Below are 24,181 nucleotides of genomic sequence, written 5' to 3'. Positions count from 1 at the left end.
AAGGTCATCGCTGTCAGAGACCATTACTAGTCCTGTACTTCTTCCAGCCTTAGTCTTTCCTGAGATGACTCTGGACTGGGATTATCCTCCCGCTGAGTAAATGACGTTTTTCCTGTAATTTACAACAGTATGGTAATATTGAAATAGGTCTAAAGGAAGGATTTTGACTTATTTCATTTAGTGTCCCTCTATGCTGACAGCTTCCAGATGTTTCATACAAGACGAGACCCTAACTTGTCCTCATAACTGGTTCACAAGTTAGAAAGCACTTACCATTATTAATAGGGCGTGGTTGAAATCAAATGCCAGCATTTGTAAAGCGCACAGCTACCTCCGATGGAGGTGTCCCGGTGGGAAGATTAAGCAATCTATTGCCCAGAGTCACATGGTGCCGGGATAACCTGCCACCTGAGCCGGGGATCGAACCGTGAACCCTGTGGTCCGGAGTCAGGCACCCTGGCGGCTGCACCACACCTCTTCCACCAATCAATGACATAATTCTCAAACTGAGCCCTTGGGGGGGCAGATTTACTATTTTTTCATGCAACGCTGTGTGAAAGGGAGACAGCAGAAATATGCCATATCTACTAAGATATGACGTCTTTGTGCTGTCTCCTAGCACTGGTGCATTGTGTGCTACCCGATGCCAATGTAGGCACCCTTGCGTCACGGTGCAAAGTTGCCTGATTTACAGACAGGATTGTTTTTGTGTAGAAAGGCACACCTTCCTGTACAAAAACAATAATTAAAGGCATTTTCCTCTTTTTACATGTACTACAGAATGCAGCGCACATAGAGAAATGAAACACCTGGTAGAAATAAGGATATTTATCTATGTTACGCCTGCTTGAGAGAGGCGCAGGTTTTTGTAAATCTGGGAATGCATCAAAATAAATGGGTGCATGCAGAGAACGCCCACGCTTCACCCAAGTAACGCCTTCTCAATGGAAGGCAATGCAAGGCAGCGATATACTCTGCCTTGCATTACTTTGCATTTACTAAACCACGTAAAGCCATCCAAGGTGGCTTTGCATGACTTTGTAAATGCCAAAATGGATTTTGCATTGGGGTCGTGCCATAAAAAGGATGCAACCCGAAGCAAAACCTTACTAAATATGTTTCAAGGCGTCTATGGATACAAGCAGTATGTTGTCGAATTTAGGAAACCTTTTACTACCACGGCCTCAAGAGTCAAACAGATTCCAATTGGATCTGAAGTAATTAGGCAGAGAGATCCAAATCTTTGGCACTAGATATGCACCTGAAATATCACCTGATTATGTCACTAGGTAACAGGGTGGCATGTTTTTCTCATTTGCATCACAGTCAATAGTGTCCTTGCAAAGCTATTGTAGCTAACTTGGCCAAATACACAGCGTGCTGAGAGATTTGGTACTATTTTTTCAGACACATGAGTGCTACTTTGATCCACATCAAATAGTAACCAGGATAGCGTGGGTTTGGGATAGCAGCCAACAACCTCTGAGTCTAAGTATGAAGCGCATTGGACTCTAGACTCGCCCTGTGAGGAGGATCCTGCACGACTCCTCCTCTGACACAGATTGTCATCACTAGGAGGTGGAGTGATCTCACAAGGGCAGAGTGAGAGCCAGCTCCATCTTTCTTCTTCACCCAAACGCTGAAGACCCTCCACGCCCATAAATGACGGTGTTTGGACAGTGCAGCTAGGACCATGCTAGACATTGAGACACAGAGATTTACCAAACCATGTATACCAAGGGGCCCCAAGTTCTAGTCAGCTTTCAGCCATAGGATAGTGTTTAGGGGACGCGAGCCGGCTGGAGCATGCACGTACATTGCCTCTAGGCGACAATACAACCTCTTTAGGAAACTGGGGCCGTATAGAGATGAGTTGAACACTTTTTTTTGCGTCATGTGTGTATAAAGTTCACACACATAACTCTACATTTCTCCTTAATGCAATGAGTTTAGACAGCATGTCTGGGACGGAGATGCAATCTCTGCTTGCTGCTTCTGACTTGATTTGATTAAAGTTAGGAATTAATTTGGAGGTGTATTTAAGCTTTAGACACCTTGAGTGCAGTAAAACAGGCACTCGGCTGATCATGATATGGCTCCCGCTACTCTTAGGTGATGGATACATGTACGCTGAGCTCCTGGCTTGTGTGTTGTCATGGCTTTGGTGGGGGAGACTGGAAGAGGCAAGGGACAAGGGGGAGGGTTGGCTGGTTTAAACTGATGCAGCAGCCTACCAGTTGAGTCCCCGATTAGGACCTTGTCTTTGAGTGAAGGAAACAGCTATTAGATATCATTTTGTACTCCTATGATGTTACGCTGGTAGGTCCAGAATTTAGTTGGGGACCAGTATGACTTCACAGCTATGCAGAATTATGTCCCAGTCTCTCCTCTACTTTCAGCATTCCCTTATGCTGCTTTTACACTTCAAATATTACTTTCATCATATCTTTACTCTCGGTAGTGATCTGAGTTTAGGTCTGAAATGTCACATCCTGTAAATGTGTCTCACAAACTGTATGCTGTATGAAAATATGTACATTTTGTGTCCAAGTGACTATTTATGTTGGTAAATTCTTGTTAATCTTTCTTTTCAGAAGAAGTCTCTGCCAGTCCAAAGGCCAATCGGGTAAGACAGATTTGTGAACTATTGCATGTTTGTCACCTTACATATAGCAAAACCTTCCCCGACCATTTCGTACACACTTAAACTCAGTTGTTCACTTTATCATGCTTACCTTTTCACATGCACTTTTACACTGAGTCAATGGCAGTGGTGGCTGGCATGGACAGGGGATGGTGGGGCTGGAAGGCGGGAGGGGAGGGGGTAAATAAAAAATAACATTGAAACTTACCTCCTCGCTGGGTCCTCCTTGTCGTGTTTTTCCTCTGGGTGGAATAAAACAGGATGCACCCAGCCTCCCCTGACCCAATCACAATGCTGCAATGCAGCGTTGTGATTGGTATGATGGCTGTGGTTCGGTGCTCAGATGGTGGCTGGAAACCTGGGCATGTTTTCCACTCAGGCTGCAATGCAGGAGAATATGCTTAGTGCTCATGAATGTTTGGCCGGCCTGAGATGGCCAGTCAAACATTCATGAGCACTTAGGGAGTGATACCACTCCTTACCTCCCCTGATCTGTCAGCAGAGCAGCCCGCCCCGCCTAGCAAAGCTGCCGCGCCCGTAACAGGGAAAAATAAAATGATAATAACATTGAGTACTATCCTTATTTTTTTCCTTACACTGCTGAAAAGCAGTGGGGCAATGCTCCTCCTCTTTAGCGGAGGAGACGCCAATGGCAGTTACTCATCTGCGCTACTCATTCTTCTGCTCACGCCGTGCTTTTCTCTTTTGGTCAGTGATAAAGCGCTTTGCAGTGTGTAAATCTTGGTGTAAACTTCAGTATGCAATGAGCTCTCCGATTAATCTTTAGTTCCGAGCGACGATACTCATCACAATCAATACAGTGCAATAACGTGATCCATGTTAGGCTCCACATAAAGGAAAAAGAGTATTAGATTTGCAAACTATGAAGGATTTTTGAAAGATTAGCAAAATTGCAAATTCAAATCATCAAATTAGCTAGAATTCAATAGCTAGTACATAAATGCATTAGTCAATATATTTCAAATCAATGCAAAATAATAAATGCAAAGACAAACAGTTATAACGTTGTCTCAAATAAAGCAGACAAAACACTTTTACATGAGGAGAATACCCTGCACTGCTAAGCTAGCAGAAGGTCTGGGAACTGGGGAGAAATCAGAATGAAGGTGTCAGCATGAGAGCATTTTAAAGACAGGTAAAACTTCTTCTTACAAGAATGAAAGGGCATCATAAGCAATAGGAAAGAAAATTAATTCCCTCTAAGAGTTGGGCAAAGCTTCTTCTGGCAAAGAACAAAGGCATCTGATCTTGTGTCAACAATGCAGGAGTTTATATCAGTTGTTTGTACAATTTTGCTACACATACACATGACTTCCAGGAGGGGAACCACATTAACCAATGTGGTTTCAGGAACAGAAAGATAAATCATTATTATCAGTTACACGAGCATAAGCACAATGCCAGCTTTCTAAATGTCCTTCGGACTCCAGTTATCTGCAACATATTGAGATGCATTTGCCTCAAAACGCTGCTTTTTAACATATACTATAATGATTACGTAAAATAAACATGTACGTGGAAAAGAAGAAACAGATGATATAATCGTCAAAGTTGGTGGCACAGCTTTTCCCCTGAAATGAAAATAAAGAAAATACATGGAAATACAAAATATGGCAGCCTAATGGGCATGTTAAAATGCGGCCTATGTTTACCACAGTCAGATCAACATTGATTTTTTGTGTTTGAAAAGCTTTATTGGTAACTTATTAATACATAAAGATATAAGCAATATAACGAAAGAAATCAAATATAACAATTGAACAAATGAATTGGCTAATATACGGAAGAAAAGAGTAGAAGCAATTTGTGGTATTTATATGGGGTGGAGGGAAGGAAAAGAAGAAGGGTAAAAAAGGGGGTTGAGGGAATACTGATACTGTGGTATAAAGGAATAAAACAGAGAAAGTCATACTAGATTTAATACCGTAAATGAAGAACTATAAAATTGTCTAATAAGTAAATATTTGCTTTAGCTGAACAGGGTATATAATGAAGAACAGAGATAAAGTCTTTCAAGGGGGTTTGAAACTTTCAGAGGTTATATGCGAAGTATTTTGTAACACAATTCGATCTAAATTGGTGGTGAGTGGCAACCAAAAGAGATCCCTATTAATGGTTGGTTTGCAAGAAGAGGCGAAAGCAACATCCAGTCTATGGAAATGACAGAGTATTCCACCAGTGTTGTATGGAAAGTTTTGTGAAAATTTTCCATTTAAAGGAAATGTGTTGAAAGGCTAGAGCAAGCATAAGGTCAAAGAGACCATGGCCATGTGGAGGAAGATCTAAAGATTCAGAAAGGCTTCCAGCAAAGAGGAGAGGTATAGAATAAGGTATGGAAATTGTAAACAAACGAGAGATGTAAGAACAAACCTTCTCCCAAAATTCGGAGACTGTAGGACAAAGAAAGAAAAGGTGAAAGAGGTCATCATTAGGAGAACTGCAGGTCCAACATTTAGAATCAGCAGAGGAAGAAATGCACGCTAAAGAAGCAGGAGAGAGATAAAGTCTGTGATAACAGAAGAACAGAGATTGGGTAAGAGAAGCAGAGCAAGACATTTTTAAAGATCTGGACCAAAGTTTATCCCACCAAAATTATAGACCATTCGCATCCTAAATCCGATTTCCAAGAAAGTTCCAATTTAGATTTAGTACGATTTTGATTGGGTGCTAAAAAGAATTTGTATATAAGAGAACTTTTGGGGAGAGTAAGAAATATTTTGAGAAGAGGATTTTGGATATCATATAAAGATGAAGAAGGAAGGGAATAATATACGTCAAGACTAATCGCCATGAGAGTGGTAAACCTCTGCTAAAAGGAACAAGGACAATGAAACAAAGACTGGAATTGGGAAAAGGAGCAAGGTGAAATTCCATCAAAAAGCTGTGTAACCCGTAAAATACCTTTTCATCTCCATGCAGACCAAAAAATGGGTCTGTTGTTGAGGAGGATAAGCGAGTTATGCCAAATAGGAGAGTCCAACAAAGACTCCCAGGAATTGTTAGTGAGGTGGACCAAAGGCTTCAAGAGGAAACAAGTATGTTTAAATAAGGGGAGGGAAGTATGAGAAGTTTTGGCCGAAAAACGTATAGCTTCTTCAAAGGAAAAGGGTAATAATAAGATTTGTTCAATGTAGAGCCAAAGAGGATTAATGGGTGAGGGATCTGATATAAGCCATCTTGAGGCATGACGAAGGGAGAAGGATTTATGATAAAGGCAAAAATCCGGGAAGTTTACGCCGCCATTAGATTTTGGTTTCCGAAGGGAAGATAACGCGATTCTGGATTTTTTGTTCTTCCAGAGGAATCTAGAGAGGCACGAGTCAATACGTTTAAAATAGAGGGGATTTGAACGGGGAGCATGGAGAGAATATAAATTAAAATTGGGGCAATCATCATCTTAATCGAATATAACCGACCCCACCAAGAAAGAGAAAGAGGGTTCTAAGAGGAGAATGATTTCTCAATTCGAGATAGAGCTGCAGACATATTCAGTTTAATGGAAGAGGTGATGGAATTGGAAAACCATATTCCTAGGTATTTAATTTTGGACTATTCCAAGAAAAACAAGTGGAAGAGAAGAAATGGGGAAGACAGAATTTTGTGAGAGGGATAATTTCAGTCTTGTCTGAATTGATCTTGTAACCGGAAACCTGTAAAAAGGAATTACATTCAAGTAATAAAGTAGGAATAGAAGTATCAGGAGCAGAGATGAATAAAAGAATATTGTCTGCACACGCAGATAGTTTCAATTGGTGATCACCATAAGGAAAACCGGAAGTAGAGTCATTGTTAGGGATAGAAGTCAAAAAGGGTACAAGGGCTAGAACGAAAAGAAGAGGGGATAAGGAACAGCCTTGACGAACGCCACGTTGGAGAGAGAAAGAAGACGAAACACGGCCATTGACTAGGACTGAGGCTTTAGGAGCAGAGTATAATAAGGAGATAAGTGATATGAATTTAGGACCAAAGCCGTGCCAGCCTAACGATGCAAACAGAAAGTACCAATCTACTCTATCAAAAGCTTTCTCTGCAGCAACAGAGATAGCAGCCAGAGGAAAAGAAAGGGAGGAAACTTTATTTAAAACATTGAGAAAAAGACGAGAATTATCGGAAGTGAGTCTACCCTTAACAAAACCACATTGCTCTTTACCAATAAGATGGTGCATGATAGGATCTAAACGTAAAGCAAGAAATTTAGCAAATAATTTATAGTCAACATTAACCAGAGAGATCGGGCGATAATTTTTACAAAATTGAGGATCATGACCCTTTTTAGGAATGAAGCAAATAGTTGCCTCTTGAAAGGTGCCTTCTATTTTACCAGATGAGTAAAATGTATTGAAAAGCATTAAACGTTTAGGGAGTAACAAATCAGAAAAATGCAGGTAAAATTCAGCAGAAAACCCATCTGGGCCAGGTGATTTCCCTTTAGTGAGGGTATTTAAAGCATTGGAAAGTTCTTTAAGGGAAAGATCATTTTCATGATCTAGAAAGTTAAGATGGGAAGTAGAAGGAGTGGGGAGTTTATCAAGATAAGTCTGGATGAGAGAAGGAGTGAGGGGAGATGCTGATGTGTAAAGGTTTTGATAAAAAAGTTTAAATTCATCAAGTATTTCCTGATCTTTATGTAGAAGGTAGTTTTCGTAGGAATTAATAGAATTAATAAGAGTGCGTTCCTTACGTGTTTTAAGATAATTTGCTAAACGTTTACTTGCCTTATTTTGACCGCCATAATAACGAGCACTGCTGCGAAGGAGTAGTGAAGATGCGTTGTCAGTAGAAGTTTTGTTAAATTCATGCTTGGCTCGTATCAATTCTGGTGAGATGGAACTTTGTGAAGATGTGTAAAATTCATGCTCCAAAAGTTTGATATGAGCTAATACAGTTTTCCATTTCTGAAGAAAGCGTTTCTTCTTCTTAGAGACTGTCCTGTTCCAAATTTCAATTACCCAAATCATCATCATCAACTTTATTTCGGCAGCATATTGCCATAAAAGTTACAAAGAAGTATTACATTAAGAACAGCTAAAAATTGAAGATTAAGAACATTATAAAACCAATTTATAAAACGAGGACCAGCCTCATACATACAAACATTATTTCTGTAATAGATTTGCAATTTAGCAGTTGTCATACATCCCCAAGTAATAGGTGTCTTCTCTTGTGCCAGACTATTCCCAGGTATTTGGCTATTGCAAAAACTATAAGCCCAGATAAGTCAGTTTTGAAGACCCTATATGCATGCAGACAATTGGAGAACCCCAGGTTTTTACACACCGGGACAATACAATTGCCCATATACTACAGGAGCTATGACTATCCCCACTCTTCTCCTATCAGACTAGTCACAGCACAGTTAGAAGATCACAGTGATGGCAGGCCAGTATAACAGAAGATGGTGGGGGAATCAAATCATAAATGTGTGGATATCACTGGACCTCGCTCAAGGACTGGTAGACCCCAGGATTCTAGAACAGATGAGACAAAAGAAAGGAAAAGGAATAAGTGCAATTATTCATTCATACGTGCTGGATGGTGACAGGCTGTCTCTATACAAATACCAAAAACGTTCTTACCCTTCTTAAAAAGGGCCAACAGTTCCTTTTAATCAACTAGGTCTTTAAGCATCGTGTGGTGGTCTCCATACAATGTTCATCATCTGAGTCCATATGTACAGTGTCCAGTAATACTTTCTTTTAATGTAATATCCTGGGAACAGTATCCTTTTTCCCCCGATTTCACAGGAGCAAAAAATAACAAGTAACGGGCAAAAGAAGGGAAAAAAACCACTACAAGCGGTAAAAAAAAACACAAACTAAAAGAGCAGAATACAGCTCTTAACAAATATAAGTGCACTTATTTTAAGCCATCATCATTAATGTGGCAAACCTTTCATACGTAGGGAAAAACTATCGTTTCCACAGGCACGCAGCCGCGTAGTCCGAAATGCCACTCTCCAGTAGGAGCCACTACCGAGGTATACAATAGTGAAAAATAACTCGAATAACGGGACTCGAATAAACTGCAGAGCAGATAAAAGCTACCTGTACTGTCAAAAAACGCCAGGAAAATCTCTCACAAACAAATCCAGGAGCTTTTCAGAAAATGACCACCAGTTATTAGATCCTGGCGAACGATGTCTTCAGCGAGGAAAATGCTGAATCTTCAAAACCGGAAGTCAGGCAAAATGCAACAGGAAGACCTGGGACATCCGGCAGAACCACAACAGGAAATTATCTTCCAGGTCACAGGAGCAATGACCAATAAGGTAAAATGATCGTCGTTTCCATACCCAAGCTAACTGCTACATCCCAGGGGGGGGCTAATTCCCAACAGTACCTCCCCCAAACGCCTACCCCCAGGTCTGGGTTTGCTGGGATGACGTAGATGGAACAAACGAACCAACCCAGGGGCATGGACATCCATTGCAGGTTCCCAAGTACGATCCTCAGGGCCGTAACTCTTCCAATCAATGAAATAATAAAGCCTCCCCCTTCTCCTACGGGAATCTAAAACTGCATTAATTTCAAACTCCTCATGATCATCCACTACCACAGGAGGTGGAGGAGGCAGAGTTACAGATGTAGGGACATAAGGTTTTAACAACGAAGTTTGAAACACAGGGTGTATGCGGTATTCATCAGGCAGAACCAGCCTCATAGCCACAGGGTTGATTACTTTGGCTATTTTAAAAGGACCCACATATCTAGGCTGTAATTTTCTTGACCCACCCATCCTCAAATCTTTGTGGCCAACCATACCCGGTCTCCTACCTCATATAAAGGGGCAGGTGTTCTATGTCTGTCTGCCTGCTGTTTCATATTTTCTTTGGTTATCAATAGATGTTCCTGTGCTTTTTCCCAGATAACCACCAAAGAATGACTTAACGTGTCTATTGCAGGAACCCACCTAGATGGTTGAATAGCAAGTGCTCTTGGGTGAAACCGTGAGGAACAGCAGAAAGGGGTCATACCCAAAGCAGAGTGCAGACTATTAATATACGCAAACTCGGCCAAGGGCATAGCCAACAACCAATCACATGATAAGGATGTTAACAAACAGCGAAGGTACTGTTCCATCATTTGATTTGTATGTTTGGTTTGTCCATCCGATTGAGGATGGTATGCGGATGATAAACGCAATTCCATCTTTAAGGAGGAACACAACTCCGCCCAAAAATGTGACACAAATTGAGGACCCCCATCAGACACAATAGTTGAGGGCAAACCATGTAAGTTAACAATATTAGAGATGAATACTTCTGCAAGAACACGGGCATCCGATATCTTTAGTAACGGGACAAAATGTGCCATCTTCGTAAATAAATCCACCACCACCAGTACGGCAGTATGCCCCCGCACTTCAGGGAGATCAGTAACAAAATCCATACTGATAGTATGCCAAGGAAAAGGAGGCACCGGCAAGGAATTCAGCAACCCTGCGAGGCGAGTGTGTGATGCTTTAATGACAGCACATACCGGACACAACCCTACAAACAACTGCACATCATGGCTCATGGACTCCCACCAGAACCAACGTAAGCATATCTCTTTGGTCTTGTGTTTGCCAGGATGACCAACCAAAGCAGAAGAATGACACCACATAAGTACCTTCTGTCGCAATTCAGGAGGTATAAACAAGCTCTTATCATGGTAAAACAACCCTGCCCGTAACTCAAATGAGGGATCAGTCAACCAGGGGGTGAGATCTATCTTCCCCAACTCCGTCTGTATCTCCTCATAGAACTCCACCTCAGAAGTTCACCCTATGATTTTCTCTGCAGGAATTATTGATTTCTCCTCCAGTTCAAGGCCATCTTCCCTGGGTTTCCCATAAATGCGGGATAAGGCGTCCGAATTTGCCTGTCTTGCTGCGGGTCTGTATGTTATAACAAAATCAAACTCGCTGAAGAACAATACTCACTGCATCTGTCTAGGGGTCAAAGCACGTGCGGAACTAAAGCATTCTAAGTTCTTATGGTCTGTATATATAGTAACTGGGTGTCTAGCCCCCCACCGGTGATGCCGCCATTCTTCAATAGACAACTTATTAGCCATAAGCTCTCTTTCTGCAACCGTATAATTGAGTTCTGCCGGTAACAGTGTCTTATAGAAAAATGCTATAGGATGCATAAAACCAGTTTCAACATCCCTCTGTGACAATACGCCCCCTACAGCATACATAGAGGCATCAGCCTCCACAAAATAAGGCAGTGCAGGGTCTGGGTGCACCAAAACGGGTGCAGTAGTAAAGCATTTGATCAGTAATGTTAAAGCTGCTTGAGCCGCAGATGACCACACAAATGGAACACCTTTCCGTAACAAAGCAGTCAAAGGAGATACAATGTCAGAAACATGGGAAATAAAACGTTTATAAAAATTGGAGAATCCAAACAACACCTGTTTTTCCTTTACACAAGTAGGTGGAGGCCAGGATACAATCGCCTCGATCTTCAGAGGGTCCATCTTAATCCCTGTAACTGACACAATAAACCCCAAAAAGTCAATACTGGTAACATGGAATTTACATTTTTCCAATTTGACATACAAACAATTGTCATGCAATTTGCATAACACTTGCTTAACATGTTCAACATGATCTGCAGGAAACCTCGAGAAAATCAAAATGTGGTCCAAATAAACAATAATACTAATGTCCAAAAATTCACGCAGCACTTCATTTATAAAAAAAAGAAATGCCGCTGGAGCATTACAAAGCCCAAAGGGCATGACACAGCATTCAAACAAACCGAACTTCGTATGAAAGGCAGTTTTCCACTCGTCTCCCTGACGGACACGAATGAGATGGTAAGCCCCCCGTAAGTCCAGTTGGGTGAATACTGTGGCATGCCGCAATTGGTTCAGCAAAACAGGAATAAGAGGGAGGGGATACTTATTCTCTATTGTCACCTTATTAACTGCCCTGTAATCCACGCAGGCGCGGAGATCACTCTTCTTCTTCTGGATGAAAAATATAGAAGAAGAGACAGGGGATACAGATGGACGAATACTTCCTGTACTCAACGGACCATCCAAATAATCCCGCAGATATCTTTCCTCCGGCTCTGATAGTGCTTATACCCGACTGCACGGTAAAGTAGCACCCGGTTGTAGGTCAATACGGCAATCAAATGTTCTATGTGGAGGCAGAACACACGCCTGTACCTCATCAAATAGCTCCCAGAATTCCTTACATTCTCGGGGAACTACCAGGGATTCATCCAATCCTGTAGCTGCACACGATAAGGGCCTAACGCACTCAGACGCCTCTTGATAACAATGCTGTAAACAGTACACCGAATCCAATGTCACCGTCCTACGTACCCAGTCAATCTTCGGGTTATGTAATTGTAACCAGGGTACTCCCAATACCATTCCAAAAGGAGGAGCATTTATCAAATCAAAACTAATATTTTCTGAGTGTCCGTTTTCACCCATCAAATACAAGGGTTCTGTTTGATGCGTTATCGCCCCTGATGACAATTCTGTTACATCAATCGCCCTGACAGGTTCAGGCTGTTCCTTCAACACATAAGAAACCTTTAAAGACTCAGCCAAATGATTATCCATAAAATTGCTGGTAGCTCCGGAATCCAGTAATACTGTCACCATTGACCTTCTACTACCGAGGAGAACCATACACACCGAAACAGTCAAATGCCGAGGTGCCCGCTGGACGGCCCCTGGAATGTCATAGGGATTAGGGCCCCCAAACTCCTCTTGCACTAGCTTATTCCCCACACATGCAACAGTCTTCGGAGTGGAGATACACAAAGGCTTAATAGGGCATTCCCGACCAAAATGCCCACCCTTCCCACAATAAAGACACAAATGGTGTAAACGTCTTCTGTTCTTTTCCTCATTCGATAGTGGACCTCTCACACCCCCTATCTGCATAGGTTCTGATGTCTGTTTACCCTCCACTGGTTCCTTGCTCTCACTTCTTACTACTACAGACCGCGACCCCAAAAACCAGTTCCTTTCACCACATCTTTCCAAAAGGCGATGATTTAATTTCACCACCAAGTCAATAAATTCTGTACATACCTTGGGGGGGTACACAACCTGGGAAACCACATCCTTAAGTTCCTCACATAACCCCTGGTAAAAAATAGAAGTACGCTTTTCCATGGGCCAATGAGTCTCAGACACAAGTCGGTTGAAATAAGAGATGTAAGTCAACAGATCCTGTTTCCCTTGCCGCAACTTTAACAATTCTGCGTCACTTGCTTGCATGAAAGCATGTTTGGCAAATCTGCTCCTTGAAAATTGCATAGTTGTATAAAGCAGGATCATTGCCTTCCACTAATGGAACTGCCCATGTTGCTGCAGGACTGACTAAATATGAAATAACAAACGCCACTTTTGCTGAATCATCAGGAAACGCAGAGGGACGGCACAAAAAATGGAGATACCATTGATTCATAAAGATTGCATACTTATTACAATCCCCTGAGAAACTCTCGGGAACTGCCAGTGGTACTGACACGGGGGTATTAACAGTTATAGCAAGGGGATTGCTACCACCTGCGCTTTGACTACTTGGACGGTCAAAATGGAAGGTAGCTGGTTGTACTACAGGTCCCTGGATCTTTGAAAATGGGCCTGCTCCTGCCCCCCAAGTACGTTCCTTTACTCTATAGGCATTTGATTCATGATATAACCCTACGTTCTCCTGTCTTAACCCCTGTACTTCAGACTGAAGAGTCGTGACCGCAGCCATCAACTCCTGTAAAGAAGGAACCCTGTCCTCTCCTACATTGGGAGTTCACCCCGCCTCCATCATAGCTCAGGCAGTATTTCAATTTGTGGGCTTGGTTTTCTGTCCTGTTCCAAATCTCAATTGCCCAAATACTGCAGGAGCTATGACTATCCCCACTCTTCTCCTAACAGACTACTCACCAACACAATTAGAAGATCACAGTGATGGCAGGCCAGTATAACAGAAGCTGGTGAGGGAATCAAATCATCATTGATAACTTCATTTCGACCACTGCGGGCCATAAAAGTACATGTTAAAACAAACATCAAAGCATAAAAATAAATTTTCAAATGGTACAAAAAATTGAATACAAATAGATTTCATATATATACACCTATTTACAACTAAGTCTATCATTGTTAAAAATAGAATTAAACCATCTGATATGTTATCAATGCGATACAGAACATTCAGTACAAACCATTAATCTATTTCAAATCATTATGTGGGTTCTGCGTTTAATCCACATACAATGTAAAAAACTGGAGACAGCGAAAACAGGGGGATGTATGGCGTATTTTAGGACTCTGAGCGCATGATCACACTTACGGTAACCCAAGTTCATACAAATAGGTTTTACCCAGCGACGGCGTGCTAGCCCGTATGCCGGACAGACAAAGAGCACGTGGCTTTCATTTTACAGGAAGTGTTCGCACGCCGGGCACACAGAACATTTATTGGCGTCCCAGTGGCTGGTTAGTGACCTTAGTGGTAGCGTACCCAATCTGAACTGTAAGTACAACTTTCTTGCTTGGGGGGATGTATCATGTCAAGGAATTCCTCTTTCTTGTATTCTACTTTAATATCGAGGAATTGGGTTGTTAATCTACCAACTGAGCTACTGGTTTGTAGAATCATCAGGTTAAGTGACCTATACCTTTTTATCAGATCCACCCTTGCATGCACAGGGCAGGCTGATTCCAGGGATTCCCTTGGCTCTGGGAGGCCCAACCCAGCACACAGATCCTTGATGTGGGATAACCATGGTATTTTCTTAGATTTAAGAGAGACCCAAACCTCCTGGAACTCTGCACGGTAAGAAACTAGCTCTGGGGGGCGTGGCCTAGCGGGCGACGATGGCGGTTGCAGCTTGCTAGAGCTCCCGCCGGCCCGATATTAATCCGGCCGATTATCCTGGCCCCCGAGCCCAAACTACATACCACGTGTGAGGCAAGTGTTGCTGAAGGTGTCGGGAGTCCTCCGGTGCAATCAGCGGAACTCCCGGATTATCTGGCGAGGCTGGGTCGCAGAGAGAGACGTGCGGCCTAGTGCCCGCGACCCCAAAAACCAGTTCCTTTCACCACATCTTTCCAAAAGGCGATGATTTAATTTCACCACCAAGTCAATAAATTCTGTACATACCTTGGGGGGGTACACAACCTGGGAAACCACATCCTTAAGTTCCTCACATAACCCCTGGTAAAAAATAGAAGTACGCTTTTCCATGGGCCAATGAGTCTCAGACACAAGTCGGTTGAAATAAGAGATGTAAGTCAACAGATCCTGTTTCCCTTGCCGCAACTTTAACAATTCTGCGTCACTTGCTTGCATGAAAGCATGTTTGGCAAATCTGCTCCTTGAAAATTGCATAGTTGTATAAAGCAGGATCATTGCCTTCCACTAATGGAACTGCCCATGTTGCTGCAGGACTGACTAAATATGAAATAACAAACGCCACTTTTGCTGAATCATCAGGAAACGCAGAGGGACGGCACAAAAAATGGAGATACCATTGATTCATAAAGATTGCATACTTATTACAATCCCCTGAGAAACTCTCGGGAACTGCCAGTGGTACTGACACGGGGGTATTAACAGTTATAGCAAGGGGATTGCTACCACCTGCGCTTTGACTACTTGGACGGTCAAAATGGAAGGTAGCTGGTTGTACTACAGGTCCCTGGATCTTTGAAAATGGGCCTGCTCCTGCCCCCCAAGTACGTTCCTTTACTCTATAGGCATTTGATTCATGATATAACCCTACGTTCTCCTGTCTTAACCCCTGTACTTCAGACTGAAGAGTCGTGACCGCAGCCATCAACTCCTGTAAAGAAGGAACCCTGTCCTCTCCTACATTGGGAGTTCACCCCGCCTCCATCATAGCTCAGGCAGTATTTCAATTTGTGGGCTTGGTTTTCTGTCCTGTTCCAAATCTCAATTGCCCAAATACTGCAGGAGCTATGACTATCCCCACTCTTCTCCTAACAGACTACTCACCAACACAATTAGAAGATCACAGTGATGGCAGGCCAGTATAACAGAAGCTGGTGGGGGAATCAAATCATCATTGATAACTTCATTTCGACCACTGCGGGCCATAAAAGTACATGTTAAAACAAACATCAAAGCATAAAAATAAATTTTCAAATGGTACAAAAAATTGAATACAAATAGATTTCATATATATACACCTATTTACAACTAAGTCTATCATTGTTAAAAATAGAATTAAACCATCTGATATGTTATCAATGCGATACAGAACATTCAGTACAAACCATTAATCTATTTCAAATCATTATGTGGGTTCTGCGTTTAATCCACATACAATGTAAAAAACTGGAGACAGCGAAAACAACAGGGGGATGTATGGCGTATTTTAGGACTCTGAGCGCATGATCACACTTACGGTAACCCAAGTTCATACAAATAGGTTTTACCCAGCGACGGCGTGCTAGCCCGTATGCCGGACAGACAAAGAGCACGTGGCTTTCATTTTACAGGAAGTGTTCGCACGCCGGGCACACAGAACATTTATTGGCGTCCCAGTGGCTGGTTAGTGACCTTAGTGGTAGCGTACCCAATCTGAACTGTAAGTACAACTTTCTTGCTTGGGGGGATGTATCATGTCAAGGAATTCCTCTTTCTTGTATTCTACTTTAATATCGAGGAATTGGGTTGTTAATCTACCAACTGAGCTACTGGTTTGTAGAATCATCAGGTTAAGTGACCTATACCTTTTTATCAGATCCACCCTTGCATGCACAGGGCAGGCTGATTCCAGGGATTCCCTTGGCTCTGGGAGGCCCAACCCAGCACACAGATCCTTGATGTGGGATAACCATGGTATTTTCTTAGATTTAAGAGAGACCCAAACCTCCTGGAACTCTGCACGGTAAGAAACTAGCTCTGGGGGGCGTGGCCTAGCGGGCGACGATGGCGGTTGCAGCTTGCTAGAGCTCCCGCCGGCCCGATATTAATCCGGCCGATTATCCTGGCCCCCGAGCCCAAACTACATACCACGTGTGAGGCAAGTGTTGCTGAAGGTGTCGGGAGTCCTCCGGTGCAATCAGCGGAACTCCCGGATTATCTGGCGAGGCTGGGTCGCAGAGAGAGACGTGCGGCCTAGTGCGAGGCGGCGAAGCCGGGGCCTCGATTTTGGCGCCTCCCGGCCGGAGGGCTTCTGCGAGGGTCGGCCGACCCGCCGATCGCCCTGAGCCTGGACTACCCTGAAGGCTGAAGAGTGGCTGGCGTTCCCCCAAGAGCCTCGCTGGAGGGTGCAGGGATCCTTGGTGCGGGGAGCTCGTCCTAAAAGAGGCTGCGGCCTATTGGATCCAGTGCAGCCGGGGCCTCGAGTTTCGTGGTCCCCGCCCATCGGGATCGACGTCGGCCTTTGACCACAGCTGGAACGCAGCGGAGCCTGGGCAGCTGCAAACCCTTGGTGGGTGGCCCCGCCCGGAAGACTGGGCTTCCACTGCTGGACCTCTACGGCGGCGGACCGGAGTGTAGCTGAACGGACCTGTGTAGGTCGGGCCGGTACAGGTACTGCCCTGCGATGGACTATAAACTGTAAGTGCCTCCTCTGGGACCCTGACATTGGACGTATTGGTGGCTGGCTCTGGGAGGCAGGGGGCTGACGCAAACAAGGTCCGCAGCACACGGCGTAGCGGAACGTATTGGCCAGAAGCGAGGGGGACACGTGGCGGCGGAGACTGGGGCGTAGATCCCGGGGCCTGCTTTGGTTGTCACAAGCCCACGGCCTGGCCGGGGAGCGGTGCCGGATCAGGTGTAGGAGCATCTGAACCCCGCGGTGGGGGGAAAACTGCTGAGTGGGCCTTTATTGAACATCACTAACGGAATAAAAGACCCTGCGCTGCCACACCCACCTTTATCATTAGTGGCCCACAAGCGGTCTGCTGCCATGATCAGAGGAGGCGGTGGCCCCACCAAACAGGGGACCATTGATAAATTTACAGGGCCCAGTGGGGGTCCTGGACCCTCGGGAGGAGGACAAGGAGTGGGGCCGGACAATGCGGCGCTTATGGCAGCAATCACCCAGTCCAGGGACATGCTGGACGCCAAGATTGGTGCGGTGGGCGCAGATGTCACCCTGTTGCGCCAGGAGCTACGGAATGCGGTGGCACGGATTACGGAGACGGAATCTAGAATTTCGGTGGTAGAGGACGACGTCGGTTCCCTGAAGAAGAAAATGGCGGCGATGGAGAACGCTCAAAGGGGCCTGGCGCTCCGTGTGGAAGATGCCGAAGGGCGCGCGCGCAGAAATAACCTCCGTTTCATTGGCTTTCCGGAGAGATGTGAGAAAGGGAACATGGAACAGTTTCTCTCACAGTGGCTGGAGAGCTGGCTGCCCCCCAGGGGTTCTATCCAACTGTTTTGTCATTGAGCGTGCTCATCGAGCTCTGACACAAAAGCCACCAGAGGGTGAACGGCCCAGAGCAGTGATAGCTAGGCTCTTGAATTATCATGATCGGGACGCCATTTTGAAGGAAGCGAGGACCAGAGATTCTATTCTCTTCGAGAACCGGAAGATCATGATCTTTCCTGACTATACTAAGCTCGTGCAGCAGCAGCGCCACTCCTTCATGGCCGCCAAGGCGAAGTTGCGAGGCCTGAAACTCCAATACTCTCTGCTGTATCCGGCCCGCCTGAGGGTGATCTTCCAGTCGCAAACACTCTTCTTTGACACTCCGGAAGACGTGTTTAAATGGTCCGACGAAACAGTGAGGATCAGGCGGAATGCCCAGCCGGGACTGAACCCGGGCTCTTCGAGGGGGTCGTCGCAGGAACGAGGAGACCAGACGGCCAAGAGCAGGAGGAATCGGAGGTCCAAATCACGGAAGCGGCCAGGTTCTGTCAGTGGGGCGCAAGATAGTGGCAGGACGGAGGACTCAGACCAATCTGGGAAGGATCATTGAAGGCCTTGGGAAATCTATGCTCCTCAGTTGTTGATGCAAGTTCCTGCTACTGGGAACGGTATGGCCGGGGTTTCATAGTCTGGATGCATATTCACTGCCTCTGTGACTGATCGAGAATGACCTATTGAACATGTGTGGGATTGTGGGGTGGGGTTCGGGGGGCTGCTTAATAGGGGCTGCCATTCTCCTACTAATGTGGTAGTTGTTAGGGGGGGGGGATGATTTCACTGTTTTCCGGGGGGTTGGGATCCATTGGCATGGTTGGTCCTGGGTCCTCTGTTTTGGGCCCGAGGCTGCCCATGCCGCAAGAGGTACTTCAGAGTTCAGTGAGGTATAGGGGGAGGGGGTGTGAGGTGAAGGTAGCCGGGGGGGGGGTAGAGTTGGGGCTGGACGGGGTCAAAGTATGTGTGGTGGGGGGACTGTTGTTGATGGGGGGACTGGGGGTGAGTGGGGAGAGCGGGAGTTGCTCTTATTGTTGTTGGGGGGTCCTGGGGTAGGTGGGGGGACTGCACGTGTTGTTTACAGATGTACTGAAGAAAGTGCGGAGTGGGTGGAATTGGCGCAGAGGGCCTACTTCGTGGGTTCCACTTGATTATGGCTGAAATGACTCATAGACTCCCCGGGGAGTCCCTACGAGTGATCACATGGAATGTCAGGGGGATGCTTGACAAGATTAAACGTGGGGCGGTTTTGCGCTGGGGGAAGAGGGAGACCGCAGACGTGCTCTTGCTCCAAGAAACACACATGATGGGATCAAAGGTGCTTAGTCTGCAGAGGTTTGGCTATCAACAGGTCTTTCACGCCGGATTTTCTAGGGGGTCCAGAGGTGTGGCTATCTTAGTACATCGCAGGGTGGCCTACGTCCACGAGAAGCAGTGGGCAGACCCACAGGGTCGCTATATTTTTGTTAAAGGAATGGTGGGCACTGAGCCGGTGGTTCTATGCCCCCCCCCCTCCTCTGCAGTGGGCCTTGTCCGAGAAGCTGTTTACCGTGCGGCAAGATATCCCGGAGTCCCTGGCTGTGGTGGGGGGTGATTGGAACGAGGTGATGGACGTGTATATATGGACCGTCAGAAGCGGCAGGGGATGCATGCGCCCCCCCTTACCAGGTTACATGCTATGATTGAGGGAATGGGTTGGGTAGATGTGTGCCGACATATGCACCCTACAGTGTGCGAGTACACGTATGTATCTGCAGTGCATGGCTCCTTCTCAAGACTAGATTATGTGTTTGTGCCCAGTGTCTGCCTGAGCAGTGTGAGGGAGGCCGAGATATTACCGAGGGGGCTGTCCGATCATTCCCCAGTGTCGGTCAGGGTAGAACTCCTTAAGAAACGAAAACCATTCCGATGGAGGATGTCCTCGTGGCATCTTCAGCAACCTGGCTATGTCCAACATCTGTGGGAGGCAATTGACCATTATTGGCGGGAAACCCTGGTGGATGACATTGACGCGGTGGTGGTGTGGGAGGCAATGAAGCCCACTATACGGGGGTGGACATCGCGTGGTGTACTGCGGCCCGTCGAAGACGTCGGGAGACGATCACTGAGGCAGCCGCGCTGGTGGAAACCTTAGAATAGCGAAGCCGGGGAGGGGGAGATGACGTTGGGATACAGTTGCTTCTCCAGGCACAGCAGTCCTATGCGTCTATATTGATGGATGAGGCTAAGCAGGCGTGGCTGGCCACACGGAGTAGAATATACCAGTGGGGGGATAAGTCCTGTACTATGCTCCATAGACTATGTCAACACAGTCTTCAACCTATCACGCTGCCAGGCCTCACTGCCGAGGACGGAGTGGCGATTACGGACCCGACTGAGTTAGCAGCGAGTTTTGCTAGCTACTTCAAGGCACAATATGCTCCGCGCGATTGTCTATCAGTGGACGAGGTAGCTAAATTCATAGACGACTTGCCGCCTAAGGCGGTCTCTGATGAGACCAGGAAGGCAATCGACGTTCCCCTTACGGCTGATGAACTGGAGGAGGCACTGGGAAAACTCAATGCAGGGAAGTTCCCCGGGCCGAGCGGCTACCCGTGTGAATTCTTTAGGAAATTCCAACTTCAACTAGGGTCCCACTACCGCTGTGCACTTGAGACGGCGCGTGCGCGGGGCAGGTTACCTTCTGACTGGCGCCATGCTGAAGTTGTGGTTTTTCAAAAACTGGGTAGACCCCCTGACAGGCATGACTCATATCGCCCCATCTCTTTGCTCAATATAGAGGCTAAAATACTAGCAAAGGCTCTGGCGAACCGTTTACTCCCATATGTAACTGACCTGGTTCACCCGGATCAGGCCGGCTTTATGCCTCATAGGGCAACACAACATAACATCCGACGCGCACAGGCTGCAGTAGATGCCATGGAGGCCACGGGGAAACAGGCGGCTTTGTTGCTAGCGGATATAAATAAAGCTTTTGACTCAGTTAGCTGGGCGTACTTCTTTGCGCTCCTGCCCCGTCTCAATTTGGGCCCGGTATTTCCGTCATACATCAAACTGCTGTACACGGATATCACGGCTTCGGTGCGGGTCGCCGGGGCAATATCAGAAACGTTTCACATTGGACGGGGGACCCGACAGGGGTGTCCACTGTCCCCATACTTATTCGCCTTAGCCATGGAGCCTCTGGCCGCTTGGGTGCGCATAGACGCACACATGCGGGGCTTTGTGTGGACCGAGAACCTTTCAGATAGAATCGCATTATATGCGGACGATGTCCTCTTCTTCCTTACCGATTTGCGACGCTCGGGGCCCTGGGTGTTAGAAATTATACGAATCTTTGGGGAAGTTTTGGGCCTTTACCTAAATCTACGCAAATCCACCCTGTGGGTACTGGGGGGCGGAACTGTGACGGATCCCTGGGCGTCAGGACTGCAGGTGGCGACCGGAGGATTGAAATATCTGGGAGTGTTCCTGTCGGAATCGGTGAACATTGCCTGGGAATGCAACATAGTGCCTGGTTGGGAGAGGGTTCAAGCAGATGTTAAAACATGGTCTCGGATGCCTCTAACTATCTTCGGCAGGTCCGCGATTTTCAAAATGGTAGCGCTCCCGCGCCTCTTATACCAATTGCAGAATTATCCCCACCCCATCACTCCCCCGTGGTTTCAGCAGGTCAACTCTGTTTTAGGCCGCTTCCTGTGGGCTGGGGGGGCTGCCAGGGTGGTGCTGAGGACATGCTGCTTATCCACGTATTGTGGGGGCCTGGCCACCTCGGACCTACTGTCCTATTATCAAGCCTCCCAACTACTAATACTTAATGAATGGTGGTACGGCGACAGAAGAGACCCAGCATATGCCCTGGAGCGCACACTGATGGGGGACAATACGCTGCACACGATCCTTTACTCAGCCCGGCTGCGGACATTGCCAAGTGTCACGAAAATTGTTTTTGCTGTGTGGCGACAGGCGCTACGTCGCATGGGCTGGTGGGGTAGACTAACTGCGGAAACGCCGCTGTGGCACAATGGACGACTCCCCGAGCTGTCCACACTGCCGGGGTTTGATGGCTGGGATGCAATTGGGATCTCGTTGTTGGGACATGTAATGTCCAGGGTTACTCTCAAATCGTTCCAGGAGCTTAAAACTGAGTTCCATATGCCCCAGACCCAATTCTTTAGATATCTGCAGTTTCGGCACGCACTAGCACCCAGTATTGCTAACCTAGACTCGCTCCCTGAATTTAGTCCGGTTGAAGCGAAGGTCTTCATGGGAGACCTCGGAGATAAGAAGGTCTCCCGTATTTACCAAACGATGGTCACTCACTGCTCCTCCACCCTGCTTCCCCTGAGGGCAGCCTGGGAGGCAGATGTTGGTCCCCTAGACGAAGATGATTGGAGGGAAGCCCTGGAATCCCCGCGGGGGACTGCCATTGCAATGCGGCTTATGTTAATTCAATTCAAATATCTCCGTAGGGCCTATTACACCCGAGAGCGGCTGTGGAAGGCAGGACTGATTGGCTCACCGGAATGTCTGCGCTGTGGGGTTGCAATGGGTACACTACTGCATACGGTATGGTCGTGTCCTAGACAAATTGGTTTCTGGAGGCGTGTATGGAGCTGCCTGTCGGAAGTTCTGTGGGAACATATATAAACGCCATTTATTGCTGTTGGGGCTTGTAGTTGCCAAAAGAGATCTGGCCCGAGCATGGAAGGATGAGCGAGCCCCCCCCCCCCCCCTGAGTGCATGGAGGGCCGGGCTGGACTATTGTATGGGACTAGAACGACCAGTGTTTGAAACGCGAGGGTGCCCCCGTAAGCACTTTAAGATATGGAAGAGGTGGGCGGATTATAGGGGGTTGACATTAGATCCCCCGGTAGAACAAGAGGAAGATATCTAGGTGGAAGATGCCGTACGGGCCTGTGAACTGCGTCATGCCTACCACACCACGACCGAGTACAGAATGCTTTCTATACACATGTGCACAGGGTTAGGGAGGGATAAGGGGTGGGTAGCAGGGTGGTTGGGTAATGGGGGTTGGTGGGGGTAGGGGAGGGGGAGGGGGTTCCTCTTATTGGTTTTTTCTTCTATTCTTGATTGGACATTGGTCTTGTGAGGTAAACTGTACCAAGATGATTGGTGGTGATCTCCTGCCTGTGGGGAGCCACATCATTTATTCTGCCTAATTCAATCAATAAAATTTGTTGTGAGAAACTAGCTCTGGGACAGACCAGAGTCTTCTCCAGTAGGTGAGTGCCCTCAGGGACACCTCTTCTTCCACAGGAAGTAGCCCCAGGTCTAGTCTTAGTGGGACCAGGGGCGTGCTGACTGGCAGGGCAAACAGGTTTCTCATAAAAGTATGTTCTACCCTTGCCAGGCTTTTGGGCTGCTGGTGTCCCCATAATTCCGCCCCATATATAGCGGCTGTTCTGGCTTGGACCTTATATATCTATACAACAGGAGCAGCCGGCTTCCAGGCTAGTGTTCTATGCATTTTAGAAATCCCACCCACGGTCTGGGTCAGTTACAGGGTCGACTTAGCTATCTGTACATTCCACCCCATATGTTCCTCGAGAGTCATGCCAAGATACTCAAAGGTTTTTACTCTCTCGAGGTGTGTACCCTTCAGAGCCGGATTTGGCCGCGTCTGCCTTGGGGGATTAAAAATCATAAACTTGGTTTTAGCCAAGTTAATCTCTAGACCGCTTAGTTCACAGAAATCCGCGAAACCATCAAGGATACGTTGTATACCGGTAGCTGTTCAAGACAACAGTAGAGTGTCGTCGGCAAACATTAATGCAGGTACTCTTCCAGTAGCCAACCTCGGGGCATCCGTATCCTTTATGTTTAGGAGATATTTAATAAGCCTGTTGATATAAAGGCAGAAGAGAGTGGGAGCCATCACACATCCCTGGCGCACCCCCCTCTGCACCCTAAATCTCGCGGACAATTCTCCCGCTTTTCCGCATCTAACCTGAGCAAAGTTGCCTAGGTGAAGTCTCCTCAATACTTCAAACAGATATGGTGGAAGGCCTAGGTCATGGAGGACTCTCCACAATTTGTCCCTAGGGACCAGATCGAACGCGGCCCGCAGGTCCACAAAAATGAGGTAGAGGCTGCCACCCTCTACACTCACTATTTTCCAGTATAGGACCTGGAGT

The 24,181-nt window shown here is 46.4% G+C and overlaps 1 protein-coding gene across 1 annotated transcript in view; it reads left to right on the top strand.

Moving 5' to 3' along the window:
• Positions 1 to 24,181, top strand: part of LOC147706624 (cell adhesion molecule CEACAM21-like) — a gene marked incomplete at its 5' end in the record, with an annotated part of 213,849 nt that overhangs the window by 153,598 nt on the left and 36,070 nt on the right. The window contains one exon of the mRNA XM_086929107.1: positions 2,595 to 2,626. Within this exon, the coding sequence (XP_086785233.1) occupies positions 2,595 to 2,626 (32 nt within the window). The remainder of the gene's footprint in view (positions 1 to 2,594; positions 2,627 to 24,181) is intronic.

The sequence above is a fragment of the Lissotriton vulgaris genome, chromosome 7 (genome assembly GCF_964263255.1).
Source record: "Lissotriton vulgaris chromosome 7, aLisVul1.2, whole genome shotgun sequence".
In the NCBI taxonomy this organism is placed as follows: Eukaryota; Metazoa; Chordata; class Amphibia; order Caudata; family Salamandridae; genus Lissotriton; species Lissotriton vulgaris.
Note: the sequence above shows the minus strand (reverse complement) of the source record. Positions and strands in the feature narration are given on the sequence as shown.